This window comes from Musa acuminata, chromosome BXJ2-6 (assembly GCF_036884655.1).
Source record: "Musa acuminata AAA Group cultivar baxijiao chromosome BXJ2-6, Cavendish_Baxijiao_AAA, whole genome shotgun sequence".
Taxonomy (NCBI): domain Eukaryota; kingdom Viridiplantae; phylum Streptophyta; class Magnoliopsida; order Zingiberales; family Musaceae; genus Musa; species Musa acuminata.
The window spans coordinates 12546422-12564893 of NC_088343.1; the positions used below are offsets into that span (position 1 = coordinate 12546422).

At 38.4% G+C, this 18472-nt stretch overlaps 1 protein-coding gene and 1 pseudogene across 1 annotated transcript; one reads left to right on the forward strand and one right to left on the reverse strand.

Moving 5' to 3' along the window:
- Nucleotides 1–382: 382 nt before the first annotated feature.
- On the reverse strand, nucleotides 383–3488 carry LOC135614923 (CBL-interacting protein kinase 18-like; annotated as a pseudogene).
- Nucleotides 3489–11195: 7707 nt separating this feature from the next.
- LOC135614925 (alpha-galactosidase 3-like) lies at nucleotides 11196–18415 on the forward strand. The gene is made up of 15 exons (XM_065112810.1): nucleotides 11196–11536; nucleotides 11776–11834; nucleotides 13178–13234; nucleotides 13320–13354; nucleotides 14278–14381; nucleotides 14556–14628; nucleotides 14774–14832; nucleotides 14931–14996; nucleotides 15071–15154; nucleotides 15236–15300; nucleotides 15414–15496; nucleotides 15812–15902; nucleotides 16266–16324; nucleotides 17313–17453; nucleotides 18203–18415. Exons 1-15 carry the CDS (start codon nucleotides 11355–11357, stop codon nucleotides 18311–18313), a joined length of 1269 nt encoding a protein of 422 aa, XP_064968882.1. The 5' UTR covers nucleotides 11196–11354; the 3' UTR covers nucleotides 18314–18415.
- Nucleotides 18416–18472: the final 57 nt, after the last annotated feature.

Below are 18472 nucleotides of genomic sequence, written 5' to 3' on the forward strand. Positions count from 1 at the left end.
TGCCTCCATGGCCAGGCACATAAATGTGATGGTGGTGGCGGCTTTCCATTGCCCTGTGAAGCCTGTGGTCCATGCTCTTCATAATGAGCACGCTGTGGTTAATCCCATAAAAGGCTTCCCCATGTCAATCCACAGCTTGCCAATGGAAATGAATTTGCACACCTACATCATACTCGAGATCTTGTTTGAGAACGACAACAATTAATCCACCCTCATCAATCTCAATCAGCCAATTCAGAGCTAGCTTGCGGGTTCATGATGCAGGACAAATCAAAGTGGTGAGGACTACTGCCATATTTCCTGCAACCATGTATTGTTCTATGTCAGTCCAAAGTGCTTCCATGCAAAGATTTGGTAAAGATGTAATTTAACAGGAAGAGAATTTAAGAAACCATAAGCAAGGAGCATGTTTCTTAGTGTCAGATCCACAAACAGGTTTCATTTCTGAGATGGTGAGGACTATTTTTCTTCACTTTGATCCATATAGAAAGCTCATTGAAACAAATGTTCTATAGGAAGATAAGTATTACCACACTGAACAAGTTTACCAGAAGCAAGATACCCACTACAGCAAGGTGACAAACTAAACAAAGATAGCAATAAGAGACTATTTGGACAAGTTATACTGCTGCCTCCTGGATAAGAACCTAGATAACTTCATCAACAAGTCAGAGCTGTTGTTGCTGCTGATCACCTTGCCATGTCCATCCAAACAATGTCTTTCAGGGCCGGTCTAATGTCCTGTTTCCACAGCTTCTCATACTCCGAAGTATCCCCGTCGGTCTTCTTGATCTCCACCAGATGAAGTTCAGGAGTAACCTCAAAGATCTCAGCATCAATGGCCAAAACGCCACTTCGCCCTGATTTTGATCCTTCCATTTTTAGTACCCCTTGATCCTTCTTCTTCACTTTTAACTTCAAGAGCTTGGCAATCTCCTCCAGCTTTGAGATAATAACAGACGCTGGGTGATCAGACGTAAACCTTGCTTCTCTCCTGTGGTCAGTCTCCTCGAACAAACCTGAAATATCAAATCCTGCTGAAAGAGAGATGAGGTCAAAAGCATTTAACGTAGCAAGTTTTCCCGACTCCTGTTTTGCCTCAGCCATGTTGCTACCAGAGGAACTTAACTCTTCATCAACATGAGAAGGATCAGTTTCCTTTGTTTCCTTGGAGTTCTTAAATAGTTTGTCATCAAGTCTCTTTCTAAACCAAGGAGTTTCCATAATCTTTGCAAATGAGATCCTACTATTAGGATTTGGGTCAAGAATTCGTACAAGGAGTCTTCTAACATCGGATGAGAACCAAACGGGGCATTTAAAATCCGCTCTCCCAATTTTCCTATACATCTCCATCAGATTCGAATTATGAAAAGGGAGATGACCAGCCATCAGAACAAACAGAATGATCCCACAAGACCAGGTATCAGCCTTTGCACCATCATATCCTTTTCTGCTAATCACCTCAGGAGCAACATATGCTGGAGTACCACAAGTCGTATGGAGCAAGCCATCCTGCTGTTTGGACTCAGCAAAAGCGCTTAAGCCAAAATCTGAAACCTTTAAATTTCCATTTTCGTCAAGCAAAAGGTTTTCAGGCTTTAGATCACGGTGATAGACACCTCTGCTGTGGCAGAAGTCGATGGCACTGATCAGCTGTTGGAAATATTTCCGTGCAACGTCTTCTTTGAGCCTTCCTTTTGCAATCTTGTTAAAAAGTTCACCACCTTTTACATATTCCAGGACAAAGTATATCTTAGATTTGGTAGCCATGACCTCATAAAGCTGCACAACATTTGGGTGTTTCACCAATCTCATTACAGAAATCTCTCGCTTTATCTGATCGATAAGCCCAACCTTCAAGACCTTCTCTTTGTCTATGACTTTAACAGCAACACTCTGGGAAGTTCTCACATTCCTAGCATAATAAACTTTGGCAAAAGTTCCTTTCCCTAGCAATCTCCCAACTTCATACCTCTGCATCAACACACTTTCTCTATTTTGCCTTTCCATTTTCTAATATAGCTACAACCCAAAAAACAGTGTCTTATTCCCCCCTGCTAGGGTGATCTATGCTTTCTACGATGCAAAGGAATTCGGCACAGTTGATCTCAACCGTCTTCCACAAGGTCATAAAATACAAGAGCCAGATGAACACTTATAGCCCCATTGTTTGGTTGTGCATCAAGCATGGATTGGATATCGATGTGCACTCCAACGTCAACTGGGGCAACCACAGAGACCTCATTTTGGGCAACACTGTTGTATACCTTAGACGGGGATTTGACATACAAACACATCTTTCTGCATTCCCTGATATTTGTCTTCCAAATTTCAGCTGGAAATCATAAAAGAAACACAAACTATAGTTTAATTCCATATTAGATATAACTACTTGCAGCGAAACAAAAACAGTTTAAAAGGTTTGTCTGAGTTGGTTCAATTGAGTCATCAACGGATCAAGCTTGGTTTACCCACTAGTGCCGTAAATGCTACAAATACTTGGATACTGATGCATCACTGCGCTAATGTAATGGTACATAAATAAGGTTTTGTTTACTTGGCTTTTGAAGGACAAGGTTGTTTACTTGTCATTTGAGCAGAAACTAATTAGATGGTTGATGGCTGTGAAAGAAACTAGAGTTTCTTGCATCATTTTTCTTTTCTTGTGGCTTCCCTTGTTTCGATTTCCCTTTGCTATCTTAGTTTTCTTTCCCAAAACAGTGTCTTCTTCCTTAACCTCTATGTTTCAACTTATTCATCCAAACTCACTACTCTCATTTTTCTAATACCTATCAACTGTCCTGTAAAATTTGAGCAGATAAACTAACTACACAAAGTATGAGGTTCATCACCAAATATAGAGCAAACATGTTCCAATAGAAAAAGGGGGCTAATTTTGTCCTTTCAAAATGTAAGAACTAGCAAGCCAATCTAAATAGCAAAATATATACAGCAAAACCAATGCTTCAGAGCAATGGAAATAGACTTCGGCTATAGATTACTACATAGCAAATGCAAGATTTTCAATCTAACCATCCATTAGATCCTTTGTAGGAAGTAAAAAACGATCACAATTGAATAATAACAATATGACATGGTAGATTAAGAGGGCCGATAAAGCTAAATAAATGTAGATTCTTGTTTATACAGCGGTCTATAAAGAAGCATCCAGCAAGCAAGTCAAATAATAATCAGACAACAATAGTACCAGCAAATAGAACTAGAAAAACAAATATTGAACCAAACAGACATTTGAAGCGAGAAAAAATCAAAACAAAATCAAACCTTCCAAGGAAGAATGCCGTGAAAATCGGATCTTTATAATTTTGAGCGAACCGATACGGAATCCAACAAAACCAAATCTTTCAAAGAAAAATGCCACAAAAATGGGATCTTTTCGGCACTACGATGCGAGAAAACATCGTGGAAGACGATCTGAAGAAAAACCATCCACCAAATCGGAAGAACCGAGGGGAAGAAAGCGCAAACGGTACCTTCCGAGCGAGAGGCAACGCCGAGACAGTGCGCTGCAAGAGTTGCCGAGAGATTTAACCACAAGGGGCGCTAGCTGTGAATCAGGTGGCGAATTGACTAACAAAGGAGAGGAGAAAGCGAAATTGGAAGCCAATCAATGATGGCGACAAAAGGAAGAACGCGGACCATCACCTTCCCCTCCCCCACCCTCCACTTTTAATTGCCTCGGTCGTCGAAGATTCCTTAATTATTCCTCCGTTATTCCCATCACCTGTTAGTTAAATTACCAAAATACCCCCCCTCCCCAACCTTCTGTATCGAGTTGACTCGGTCATGAAGGTGACATCTAAAGGACCCTTTGGTCAAGTAGACATCAAATGTTTCGACGGTCTCATATCGACGGAATACTTTCTCCTTTCTTTTGTGACTATAATTGATTGGGAGAGGCGCATTGTGCTCGGTGAGCCGCCGACCGACTCGGCACCGCCACCGGCCGTGCCAACACTTGTCTCGGTCCAATGATCCTCTCTGTCGTTGCAGAAATACGTCACGTGACTTCTCCAACACGTACCTCAGGTACACGTGACTCTACTATCGAGAAGATGATAGAATTATATTCGTTTGTTCGTCACATGCCGAAAGATGCTAATGGTTTTTCACTCTTATCACTATAATAGTTGTAATAGTACTGAGATAATCTAATTTATGTTATACGAATACATTATTTGTCATCCTAATTTGTTACCGAAATTATCGCCATCCTCACATCCCCAAGAAGGAAGTATGTTGTGTGGATTTGCTCTTATTATAGTATTTTAGTATCATTTCTTTGTATAGTTATATGTTAACGGGTTATTCTCAGTATAATCAATCGTTAAAGCGTGAGAAGTTGATGATCGTTATCTAATAATGATCTCCAAGGATCTCTTATTGGATGAAAAGATTCATTGTAGGAGGATTGAGCTATATCCAATAACTTCATCCAATCCCATTGATTGATACTGATATAGTATCGAAGATATTGTTCAAAGAGTGAATTTATTATTTTAGTTTGACCATCCATTTGAGGATGAAGGCTTATGGAGAAGTATAAATCAGATTTCAATAATTTAAATAATTTAATTTAGAATTATTCTAAGAATTATGTTTCTTGATTACTAATGATATTGTACAAAACTCTCTATTACTTCATCGCTTTCTTTATCATCAATTTTGTCGTCTCCTCCATTGAGTAGTGTACGGGTGTAGCAATGAATATTACATAATTTTAAAATCGATTGACCACTATGAATATCAATCCACCACTATATCGTTAGCAAGCTTGATATAAAATCTAAAGAATTGCACTTTCACAATCTTTTTAGTATGAACAATGCTTACAAAACACTTATTGGCTTTCGTTGCTCTATCTATTTTATTGGCAAGTAAGACACGTCTGAATATATACTTTCACATCAGTCTCTATCTTCGACTAATAGAAGGTCCTCTTTATATATTCAACCTTTGGTGAATACCTAGATGTAAGAATCATGAGACTCTCTCAAGAGTTCATACATCAAATTATCCACTCAGAAAATATAAACTCTATTATTTCCTTTGGTGCAGATAAGTCATTCTTAGACCTAAAATCATTATGTCTTACTTTCTTTAATCAGTTGCATCTAGATTACTATATGGGGATTACTATATAGTCTATCCTTAATTTTGGAAAGGAAGTTATAGTATAATATATAGATAAGTATAAAATTATCTAGATACTCCTTGAATAAAACTTGTATGCTCCATACTTGGTCTTTGTTTTGTTGCCTTTAGCTATATATATCAGCCTGAACCCCGACCAAAAGTCAAGTTTGGAGAAATACTTTACTTTGCATAATTAGTCAAACAAGTCTGCGATGAGTGGGATATGATCTTTGTTCTTCACCGTCACCTTATTTAGGGCCCAATAATCGACATATAATTGGAGGCTCTCATCTTATTTCTTCTGAAAGAGAATTAGAGTATTGAATGATACTTTAAAACTGCATATGAGAATCCTGCTTAGCAGTTTATCTAATTGCTTCTTCAGTTATGTCAACTTTGAAGGGGTCATGCAATATGGCGGTCTCGCTAGAGGCTTCACTGTTGGCTCCAGCTTAATGCGGTAATCTATATCTCTGTGTGATGATAGAATTTTTAGCAACTCAAGTGACATAATATCTGTAAACTCCTTCACAACATTCACCACCGTAATAGATTCATGAGTGGGCTCTATACCAAGTGTCTCCAGTTTTATAACCGCCACAAAAGTTAATTCATCTTTTCACACCCCCTTCTTCAATTGCAAAGCTGATATTTGTTGTGGGTCCTCAATTCCTTCATAATAAATTAGAACCACACATGGGTCATCGTCTCCTATCAAACATAGGAAGTTTAGGAATGACATTAGCATCATCTTCATCACGTGCATGAACTTTATTCTAAGAATTACTTGGAAGTCGTCCAATAGTACAACCATCACATTTGTGCTTCCACTCCATGTTATGATTTTGATAGAGACCCTCTTTGCCAATCTGAACATTTGCTAGCATTCAAGTTCACAACTTTTATTTGACTTGGGCTCTTCTCTAGGTTCAACCTAAGTCGCCTTACTTCTTGATCGACAATAAAATTATAGGTAATGCTTGTGTCCACCATCACATGAGTTGTTCAACCATTTTGCTTGATGTCTACGTATATCAGCTCACTGCTTCTTATTTTCTATTACTTTCTCTTCACGTTCTCCCCTACTTGACTCTACAATATATTCAACAAATACATTGCTCCCATCTAGGGTCCTTGTGACTCCTTATCATTGTCGATGGATTCCAAACTACTTAAACTAATGACAATAAACTTATCCTTATTCGACTTAGAGAAACGAATTTATGTTGTCAATGTATTGGATGCTTACTTATGTGGGCATGTGCAGTCCTCCGCACAAGAAGTCTCTGCTAGGTTTTGAGGTCTTACCTTTTAAACTTTGCACTTTATGAAATTTTTTTTTTCTTTTGCTCGATTGTGGATTCCTTCCCGTGGGAATACTTAGATGGGTAATCTTTTAAAGATTGTTTCTTCTTCTTCGAGTCCTCCAACGAAGAGACTTTTTGCAGTTGTAATCGCCTTGATCAAATCGAATATATTCCTTTGATTCAATTCTTATTGTGCCCATGGCTTCAGGCTATTGAGAAGGCTGAATAACTTATCTTTCTTAGACATATCTTATATCTCTAGCATCAGTGTTGAAAAATGTTTTACGTAGTCCTGAATAGAAGTGCTTTGGCATAGTTGTCTTAGCTTCTTTCTTGTGATGAACTCAATGTTCTCGAGTAGGAATTAAGTTCTTAACTCTTATTTTAAATCCTCTCATGTTGCCACTTAACACCAAACTTGTTGGATTTCTTCCAAATGTATTCGCCATCAAAGTTTTACATCCCCATTTAGATATATGGTTGCTATCAAAACTTTGATTTCTTTATAATCGAGCCTCCTAGCATGCATGGAGGTACTATTTTATATTGAAAAAAAAATTCTTGAGTTCTTTCGTATCCCTAGCACCCCCATAGCAATGCGACTTACGTACCCTCAAATTTTGTGACGAATTAACATAGGTATTATTTTCTCATACATTAAGAGCCATTGTGAGCAGTATAATCCTAGATGTGAGTTCTGTCACAACTTGTGTAGGTATTGCATGAAGTGTTTGGTGTCTTCCATTAATTAATCAACTTAGGACTCGACCTTGTTAATATAAGATTTCGCTTCCTCTTATGAGTCTTCTATCACAAGAAGCTTTTGTTGACCTCGGTAGAGTTCTTCTAGACTCGTTTCGAGAACATCAAACTAAGGTTCTATAGTTATAAAGCCTCTCCTTATAGCTTCTCTTTTGGATTGACACCTCAGATTGCATTTCCTCTGCTTGCGGAGAATATCCAACTTCTCACTCACCATTTTCGTTGTTGCGCTCCTCTTGAGCAACTCTAGGAATTTCAGAGTGAGCTTATACTTGCAATCACCTATAGCTACTTGGGGCAATGGTCCGGCTTGCTCCAACTTTATTGATTTGCCATGGTGCTTCGCCATGGCGAGATTGACAACTTTGACTATTTACTCAAATTGCTTATTTGCTTTGATATTAAAATATCACGAACTTAGCTGAAATTGTCTAAAGTATAATATACCCTTGTGTTATCCATTTGTAAAAGATTAACCTAGTTGTAATCTCACTCAAGTCCTGAAGGATCTATAAAATAATAATTTAATTAGTTCCAAATATAAGCGACAAATAAGTCTCGATATCTTATAAAGAGGGCATCTTTATAAGTAATTTAATAAACACTTGATATGCAAGAGAGAAAAAAAAGAGGAAGGAGAAAATAAAGACTTTAGAAGATAAATAAATAGTCACTAAGTCCATAAATGACTACTCACTGGGTGTCAAATATATTGACAAGTCACTATAAGATTTACATGCAAACTTGTGAACCCATTCAATGCCCAACACTACCGAAACTCCTATATAACCTTATGCCACCTAGGTGGTTTTAGGGTATTGAGATGGCTAACATTTCATACTACATCGTAACTTATAGAAAATAAGTAATAACATACAAAACTTGGCCATACTAGAGCAAATTTATCTATTTTACTGAGCAGTCACTCTATAGCCCTACAAAATATTCTTACTCATAGTTTATAAGCAAAAAATAAAAATAACATAAAACACATTATCAAACATATGTATAAACAAATAAAAGTGACAAACAATATTAACAAAGATGTTGCAGGTGCACAATAATCATCCATGACACTATATTGGTGTCAAAAATTATCTTTTCGAGTGATTCAATCATATGAGTGTCACGGGCCACCTCCATGGGTGGTTTGACTGTATTTGTGTCAAGAATTGTCTCTTAATGTAGCTCGACTATGTTAGTGTTGGGAGCCATATCTTCAAGCAATCCAATCATATTAGTTTTGAGAATTATCTCTTTAGGTATTTCAACTATGTTTGTGTTAGGAGCCACTCTTTTAGGTAGTTCAAATGTGTTAATGTTGGGAGCCTAGGTGTTTCAGTCGTGTTAGTATCAAGGGCTACCTCTTTAGTCGATTCGATTATGTTGGTGTCGGGAGTCAGATCTTTAGATAATTTAATCATGTTGGCATCACAAACACCTCTTCGAACAGTTTAGTTATATTGGCATCAAGAATTGCCTCTTTAGATATTTTGATCATATTAGTGTTATTAGCCACCCCATTGATCATATTAGTGTTAATAGTTATCTCTTTAGATGGCTCGATCGTGTTGGGAGCTACCTCTTCGAGTTATTTGCTCGTGTTGGTGCAAGAATTACCTCTTTATGTGGTTTGACCGTGTTGATGTTAGGAGCCAACTCTTCGAGCTATTCGGTCACATCTTTAACTGTTCAATTATATTAGTGTTGGGAGCCACATCTTTGAGTAATTTAGCCATGTTAGGGTTGAAAACTAAATCTTCTACGATGTTGTTGATGCTCAATTATGTGGAAATATGACTTTATCCCACTAAAGGGTGGTATGATACCATTGCAGCCATCTATGTTACTGCTCAGCCTCAATGGTAGCTCTTATGCTTAAATTATTTATAATATTTTTTTATTGAACTCTCTATCTAGCTCTATTTAAAGCATAATTTGGTTTAGGATGTGAATACGGATTTGGATCTTATTTCGATTTAAGTCAAAGTTTGTGGCAACTTTGATACTTAAGTCAGCAATGAGTTTAGTGGATTTGGTCAAGTACCAAATCTAAGTGTTGAAAAAAGTTTGGACTTGATATCTCTAGCTATTTTGTTCAAGTCACACCATGTTATTGGCTATTGTTTATTTTATCTTTATTTGGAGAATAAGACGTGAATGAAGTAAGTGATAGGTACAAATATATTATTTAATATAATTATTTTATTTTTTAAAACACTATTAAATTCTCTTCCTATCTGTAAAATACAGACAGATACTTTACCTAACAATAAAACATAGAATTAAGATTGTATAACATATAGTCATCCAACATAAATGCATGATCATATCTTTCATAAATCTTCACATGAATCATTTAGAAATAATTGCAAGAAAGAATAAGAGGATGTATGGAGTCCACAATATTATTGAAGGAAGACAAATATGTGTCCTTCACAAGTCTTCATGAAGCAGCTCCTCCTCCTCGCTGCCTATAAACAACTCATTGCATACTTGTTCGTAGAAGCTGCACACCAGTTCAACAAAAGCAGGCGACCTCAAGCTGCTCCAATGGTGAAGCAGCTCCTCGACGTTGACCAGATCCTCCACCCTGCCCTCCTCCGCCAGCATCTCCGCCAGGCAGCTCCGGAAGCTCCGGCACGCCGCCTCCACCTCGTCGAGCCCCTCCTCGGGCTCCCTCGGCTGGAGACTCGCGAGCTTGACGTAGGCCGGAGTGATGGGTGACGGGAACGGTGCGCGGAACCGATCTCGTTCCGTCATGCTCCGGAGCTCGCCGAGCCTGTCCAGCTCCTCCGGCTGCCTCGAGGTGCAGAGCGTGAGCCGGAAGGATCGGAATCTGCCGCTCCAGCAGCTCCTCCTCTCCCCCCCGCGGCTGAGGCTTCGGAACCTCAAGGCTCGTATGGAGAACGACCGCTTGAAGGGCGGCCTGAGGAGCCATGAGAGCTTCCTCCATGTCCGGAGTAGCTTCGAGTCGCAGGAAACCAAGTCTATCATCCTTGGAACTGTCGATGGAGGGCGCTGCCGGTGATCAGGAGGCTATGGAATGGCTACTTTGTTTCGCTTTCTCAAGGATCTCTAAGTTGCAGTTAAGTTGGGGTTCGACATAGACATGCATGTTTTTGTATACACACAAGAGAGTGTGGTGGTGGTCACGTACTTCTTCTCATGGAGAGAGTGGGTAGCCATGATCAAGACCTGGGTTGCATGATTGTAGAGGTGCACAGCTCTCTCTCTCTCTCTCTCTCTCTCTCTCTCTCTCTCTCTCTCTCTCTCTTATACATAAGAGAGGGTGGTGGTGGCTTGCATGTTTGCAGAGGTGCACAGCTCTCTCTCTCTCTCTCTCTTCTCTTCGAGTGGGTAGCCATGATTGCGATGCCTGCCATGGAAAGGCTTGCACTCTTAAGCAACTCCCTTTCGTCCTCAACAATACATCCAATAAAATGATGTCTCATCTTATGCTATCAGTGGGGTCGACATTAATTATTGTTCGCGTGTCATCTTACCATCCATTGATAAGTTGGAATCTTATTATATCCACGCAGTTAGGTGAACACATGGCGGCCAGTGATGAGTTCGAAGGGAAAATTTTGAGGTAGCTTTGACATTCGTGCAATGTGATTGATACAGATAAGGATCGAGATTGACTGTCATTATGTAAATATCAAGTAATTTAATGCGGATTATAAATTGGACATCTTATTTCAGATGAAGGGATAGATATTGGATTCCACCTCTTCATAATGATGGGAATATTTATACAGGAAAAAGAAAAAAATATAATATAATATAAATAGTAATTGCTCGACCATATTTTTAATTCCATGCATTAATTGTAAAATGTCATAAGATAATAATAATACGGGCCTAATAAAATCAATCGGATCAGGATCCGCATCCGGTTTTAATGGGACCCGTATCAACCATAAGTCCTCTCTGTTAAGGGACGCTCGCTCCACGCGGGGTCCCGGTGACCGCGGGTTACATCCACCGAGCAGTGACGGAAGTCGAGTACTTCCCCGTGACGACGGCTACCGAGCGCGGTCGGGTCACCGTCTCCGCTATTGATCCGTCGCCTCCTCTCGACGCTTGCTCTCCGACACGGGGAAGGAGGGGGAAGAAGGGCTGATGGGTTCGACATGCGTTTTTGTCCTCCTCTGCCTCTTCGGTCTCTCCGCGGCCGCGGCGGAGAGATTGACCCCGCTGATCGAGGAACTCGGGCGGCCGAGCGCCGTAGCAGACATCTTCGACACCTCCAACTACGGGAAGTTGCAGCTCGACAACGGATTGGCTCGGACTCCACAGATGGGGTCTGCTTCTTTGGTTCCTTCTTCGTCTCTTCTTGATCCCTTGTTTCGTGGTTCGGTTTTACGCGGATTTTGATCTCGGTGTGAAGCAAATGCTCTCGTCTTCCAAATCTTCGTATAGGGAAAGGGTTCTTGATCGATTCTTTTATCTAAAGAATTGATGGTTTTTGGTTTTCGTGGGTTTCGTCTATTTGGCATTGGTTTGGATAAGTTAGTTGACGAAGGGAATTTTGTGGATGCAGATGGAACAGTTGGAATTTCTTCGCTTGCAATATCAACGAGACGGTCATCAAGGAAACAGGTCTGACCACCGATCGCCTATGTTTATTTGGATAGGGTGCATATTATGATCAATCGATGCCCTTCTTCTTTTTTTTTGCAAATAATTTGTATAGTTTAATAGATTCTATAGTTGGCAACCATAAAGTAATCTCGGTTGAACATATGGAGTTAAAAAAAGATCGAAGTGGGTCAGAAGTTTTTGTTTGTTACTCCTTCTTGAACTCCTATATGGAACTTTCTCCATTCTCTAACTATAGTCTTAAAATGTTCCAAATATCATAAATCTTTGGTTCATGCTTAAAATTAAAGCAAGAATTCTTCTTTACCAGGATATTGAGTAAGTTATTTAATACTAAGATCGGTATCACGAAAGAAGCAAAACAGATACAACTTGGTGGTCTGTTTCTTGAGAAGGAGAGCCTATTTTCATGGCCAACTTTTTTACGAATTAAACAAGAGAAGCTTGTTTCTACCGGTTTCCTAGATTCTTCTCAAGCTCAGGAAGGCTTCTAAATGACAACTATTGAGGTGAATCTTTCTATGCATCCACCGACGTTGTAGGTTTTATTTCCTCCGAAGAGAAAGTCAAGACATCCATCGCCTAAAACTTTCTTTTGCTAGGAACATGGGACCAATTTAGAGGATTCTAAAATCATTGTTCTTGATTATGGTTGTTGTATTGTTGGAATTATAAAATGTAGATCACAATATTTTCCGTCATGCCTTCATGCCAAGCACCAGATGTGCTGACTCCTACAGGATTAGGCTGTGCCAACACTGTTTTGGCACACCTTCATAAGCGCAATTTATGTTGGGATGGTGCATACTGACTAGCACTAGCCATGGAGTACATGTGCAATGCTCAGCAAAACATAGCAACTCAATCAATGATGGATGAAACTCATCCGATCTCGACGACAGACATGAGGTGCATCAAGGATGGGCTAAGCATGTGCTCAGATGTTATGATGCAATCTTTGGTTTGCTTTTGCATAAAAAGTGGGGCATTCATATTATATATGTAAAGCAAGCACATAATCCACATTGGTTGTAATATGTTGTGAAAGTAGTCAAAATGCATTGCATATAAATTTTTGTAAGAAACTCCTGATAAATCATTTTTAGTGCCTCTGCTGCTTTCTTGCTGACATAATAGCATGACTTAGCCGTGCATATCACTTGCACTATATTATGTCACTGTGGCATAACATGTATTACTTTTCAGATTTTTGTTACCTAGATTTTCACAGTATATATTGTTCTTGCTGACAATTTCTCAGTGGACTTTGAGTAATTCATCAAATAGTAGATGGATAGATTGCTTAGCCTGAGTTGCAAAATTTGTTGTTTGTTGCTTTCCAGCTGATGCTCTCGTTTCGACTGGACTGGCTGCTCTAGGCTACAACCACGTTAATATAGGTAATTCCTGAATTGACCTTCTCACCATTGACTATCCAAATTCATTATCTTTTCGATACCCTTATTCTTTCATATTTTCAAACAGATGATTGTTGGTCTTCTGCAACTCGAAATCTTGAGGTTTGTTTTATACTGTTATTCTCTCCAAACATTCTCTTTTTATATATTCTTTTAAGTAGTTGACCTTATCCTATATATATGAGCTTTCTTTATTTGGAACGCAAATGGAAATTATATGTTAATAACTCAGCATTGATGTATTGTTAAATTGTTCATTTAACCATAATCAAAATGCTTTATGGCCCCTTTCCCGTCCCTCTTCTCCTTTGTGAAAGGCTAAAGTATAGGTTTTGATTTTAAATTAAACTAGTGGCACTTTCCCTGTCAAGTCCATGGAGTACATGAAAATCAATTGGGGGCTATTGAATTTTAGATTATCAGGAACAATACCACTATCATCTGGAGGAAGTCATGGGACAGTCTGCAGCTCTACCATTTGCCGAACAGATCTGCACCTGGCGTATCCAAGATATGAGAACACAGAGCATACTTAAGCTAATTAATCATGTATGCTCTGTGTTCTCATATCTTGGATACGCCAGGTGCAGATCTGTTCGCATACTTTTAAATATATATGTTCAATACTTCAATTAGAATTGGTAAATTTTTAATCAATCAAAATGAGAGTCTACTCAGATTATCCTTGAAATGGAGACTTTAAATTCAAGTTTTAAGCATGATATCAGATTTCTCAATAATTATTGCCATCAGGTCATAAATGAAGAGGAAAAGTTGGAAGAGGAAAAATCGTTATAGTTCTCCAGTACATTGGATAATTTATAAACCTCCATATCCATTTTCATGATTGAAATTTCTAATTAGCCTGTATTCAGTGATTTGGCTGTGGATCTATTTCCTGTGTCATCCCTTGTGTAGGATAATTGCTCAAAAATGAGTGTGTTTTATGCCTGCATTCTGATGCTTGTTTTCCTACCTCCACACACATTTTAAGTTGTCTCATACCAACTTTTTTGGATATTCAGGGGGAACTGGTTCCTGATCCACAGACTTTCCCTTCAGGCATCAAAGCTTTAGCAGATTATGTGCATCAAAAAGGCCTCAAGCTTGGTATCTATTCCGATGCTGGGTAGGATGTTAACTACTTAAGCTAATTAAGTATAGGACATTGGCTAGGTCCTTATGAGGAAAATAAAGTTCTACGACATTATAACTAATAGCTGGTTTCTCAACAATAATACTACTCAGACTCCTTAATCATTCTCTCCTAGAAATTTTTCTCTTAATCAAAGAAAATTTTCAGGATGTTCACATGTCAAGTTCGACCTGGATCCCTATACCATGAAATGGATGATGCAAATCTTTTTGCCTCATGGGTGGGTATTACTGCATTCTTCGTTGGAATTTCTGAATGTGCAAACTCTTGGCTTTCTTTCTAATGAGCCTTATATTATGATGGAATTTTTTTCCTTATGTAACTATTTACTGTGTATTGATGCTATTATTTGCTTGATTCTTCAGGGAGTTGATTATTTAAAGTATGATAATTGTTTCAATTTGGGAATAAAACCAGAGAAACGGTACAACTAATCTTACATGTCTACAGTCATATATGTGTTAATTAACAGATATCATTTATTGGCAAACTTGGATTTTCTATGATAACTCCTTTTTCTAGTTACCCCCCAATGCGTGATGCATTAAATTCCACTGGGCGCGCTGTTTTCTACTCTCTTTGTGAATGGTAAACATCTTTGTCTTGATTGCTGACATTTGTATTCAGCATGCGATTACACTTAGAGTTATTTTCTTTTGCAGGGGTGTAGATGATCCGGCCTTATGGGCTGAAAAAGTTGGGAATAGTTGGCGGACAACAGATGATATCAGTGACTCATGGGTAAGGTAAGTTTTATTTCCCAGATTTTTTCATACAGGCTTAAAATGTTGCATTTGGATAACTGATAAGCTTATGATTATTTCTAGCATGACTACCATTGCTGATCTAAATAATAAATGGGCTTCTTATGCGGGACCTGGTGGATGGAATGGTACATTGGTCTAATTAAATCCGTTTCTGTATGATGTGATCCCTAATTTGATCTTCAATCAAATTACTGTTTAATCTGTCATAACTTGCCTATACATATTGCCTCCTTGACAGACCCTGACATGTTAGAGGTTGGCAATGGTGGCATGACCCATGCAGAGTATCGTTCACATTTTAGCATCTGGGCTCTGATGAAGGTCACTTTTATATCCGACCAATTATTGGTTCTTTTTCTCTTTGCTCACAACAGTATTTTATCGTAGCTTTATCTTCACCATGGTAGACATTGTTGGTTCAAATTGAAGGCATTGACTAACTCAATATGGCTGAAGTACCTGCTGGATATTCAATAGCATCGAGATGAATATGTTCTGTGATGCAAGTGTTGTTGCAGATAAAATTTTATCCAACCTAGCCATTGGTTGCATAAAAGAATGTCCGAAGCTCTGAGCCATCATTTTAATGCTCAGTTACTTTGTCTTAACATTCCTGATCATTACCAACATTTGCAGGCTCCTCTTTTGATAGGTTGTGATGTGAGAAACATGGCCGCTGAAACATTTGAAATCTTAAGCAATGAAGAAATTATTGCTGTAAACCAAGGTAACACTTTTCTTGCTGGTCTCTTTAACTCATACAAGTCTTCATTCCCCACTAAATCTCTGTAGGTGAATCATCAGAAGTCACTGGATGAGTATTAAAATTCGTGTATGTTGTATCTGAAGGATGAAATATTGCATGGTGTTTTAGTATTCAAGTAGGTCCTTAGTTTGTATTAGGGAACTATCAATTCTACTGCACACCAAAGCATGTCAAATTTGACTTTTATATATCTGTCTATATAAGGTTAGTATTATTGAACCTGTACTTATCTTTGCTTACTAATAAATTTTTCTTTAATTTAGTAAAGCATCATGAATTGATTCTTTCTTAACGAATGGTTGAACTCCATTCTTCTTCCTGCAGATCCTCTTGGTGTTCAAGGAAGGAAGATTTTGTCTGAAGGAAATGATGAATGCAGTCAGGTTGCAGCTGTGAAATGCCCTTAAATTTTCTTATATACCAGCTGTTTCTACAGTTTTTACAGCTAAAAACTGCAAAAATGTTAATTCTTAAATATTCATTCACAAGCTTATTATTATTTCAAGAATAACCAAAATCAATAGCTCTGATATATTCTAAAAGAAGATTATGATAATATTTTTAATAAACCAAATACTCTCAATGAAAATGAAGACAAAAGAGAGAGAGGGAGGGGGGAGGTGGGGTCTGTAATTATATTTAATTTGCAAGGAGTACTTTGCTCATATGTGAGCTATACATTGAAAATTTTACATGCATCAGTTGTATGAGCATGAAAATCAATGGTTTGACGTATGCATACAGAAGCTGCAGTAGAAGGGTATGTTTAATAGGTGTAGGAGTTTAGTTGTCCCACAGAGTGTGGTACTAAGCCATGTTTCAAGCAGAATCTAATCCTTCAATTATTTTCATGACCAACTCTGTTTCTTTGTTCCTTCTATTTAATGTAGTCGAACAGCTTGCAGTCTAGACACTTTTCTGTACTTATTTCCTTCATTTTTTGTTGGCATCTGCACTTGTACAATGTTAACTAACCTTTTAAAATGATACCGGTGCATTACTTATTAAAAATTTTATGTTTAAGTTGATTATAAAATACAAGCCTTGGCAAGATTAATAAGGTTGCTCCTTTTTGACATGGATGACTAGAGTTCAAATCACCAAAACATCCTCTCCGTTCGCAAAAGTTAAAGGCTGTGTACATAAACACTTCTCGGACTTTGCATGATGGAACATCATTCACTGAGCTGCCTTTTGGTTTGAATTGATTCTGATGTTCATGGTGCTTTTGTTTTAAACTCGAGGCGTGGCCATACCACTTGACTAATGTGCACATGATCTTGACTATATTATTTTCCTGAATGCTCATGAATTTATGTTTGTTGTTTGTGTTTCTTTTATATTTGTTTAAAAGTGCTTGTCTTAATCCAGGTTTGGGCTGGTCCTCTTTCCGGAAACCGCTTGGTTGTGGCTTTATGGAACCGATGTTCCCAAGCTGTCACAATTACTGTTACATGGGAAACACTTGGTCTCGACAACACAACTTGCTTTTCTGTAAGGGATTTGTGGAAGGTACGTGTAACTTTGTTTACTAAAGGTAGCTTGCAGGATCTTGTTTGCTTATGTACTTGCATAAATGATCCTGTATCAATGTTTAAAGGATATCATAGAGTAAAATAAACTAATCATATGATGCAAATTGCTCATGTGTCCTATGGACAGCAAGTTCTAGTGGGACTTCAATCTATCCAGTGATAGCTAGTTTGAAGGTTTGCTATTCAGAGTAAGTCTTCCTGTTAGAGTTATTATATTTAGCATTCAGGATCACTCAACACCTGCTCTGGGGTCCATCTGAAACGGGCAGCCGTATCAACCACTGATACAAATTAGGTGCGGTTTGCAGTTTAATGTACCATATAAGGTCAATGGTTCACGTATACTCTGAACCTATGTTTCATCAGTAAATATCTCCTAGACGAAAATAAAGGTTTGAACAATGGTAAGGCAATCAACCATTGGTTGTGTACTGGGGAGGTTTTGTAGCGAGTTCGACACTAGTAGTAACAATCTTTTGTTCACATCATCAAACTTATTGTTTGGTCCTAAACAGGAAATTGTCGATTCAGGAAAGCTATCTTAGCTATACTTATCTCCTTTTCTTCCTCTCTATTCTTGCTGCATGATTGAATATGATTGACTTATTGTTTGGTCCTAAACAGGAAATTGTCAATTCAGGAAAGCTATCTTAGCTATACTTATCTCCTTTTCTTCTTCTCTATTCTTGCTGCATGTTTAACTGATCTAGTCTTGCTTTAACACAGCATGAGACCCTGGAAGGAAACATGGCTGGAAGACTTGGAGCCGAGGTCGACTCTCATGACTGCAAAATGTTCATCCTCTCGCCGCCGTCAACTTCCATCGTTGTAATTTAATCGTCTCCCTCCGTACCATGCTCTATCTTGCACAGGACATCGTGTCATTATTCTTGTGGATTCTTGAAATCGAATTGAAGTGGACATGCTCTATCTTGCACAGGACATCGTGTCATTATTCTTGTGGATTCTTGAAATCGAATTGAAGTGGACAGGACG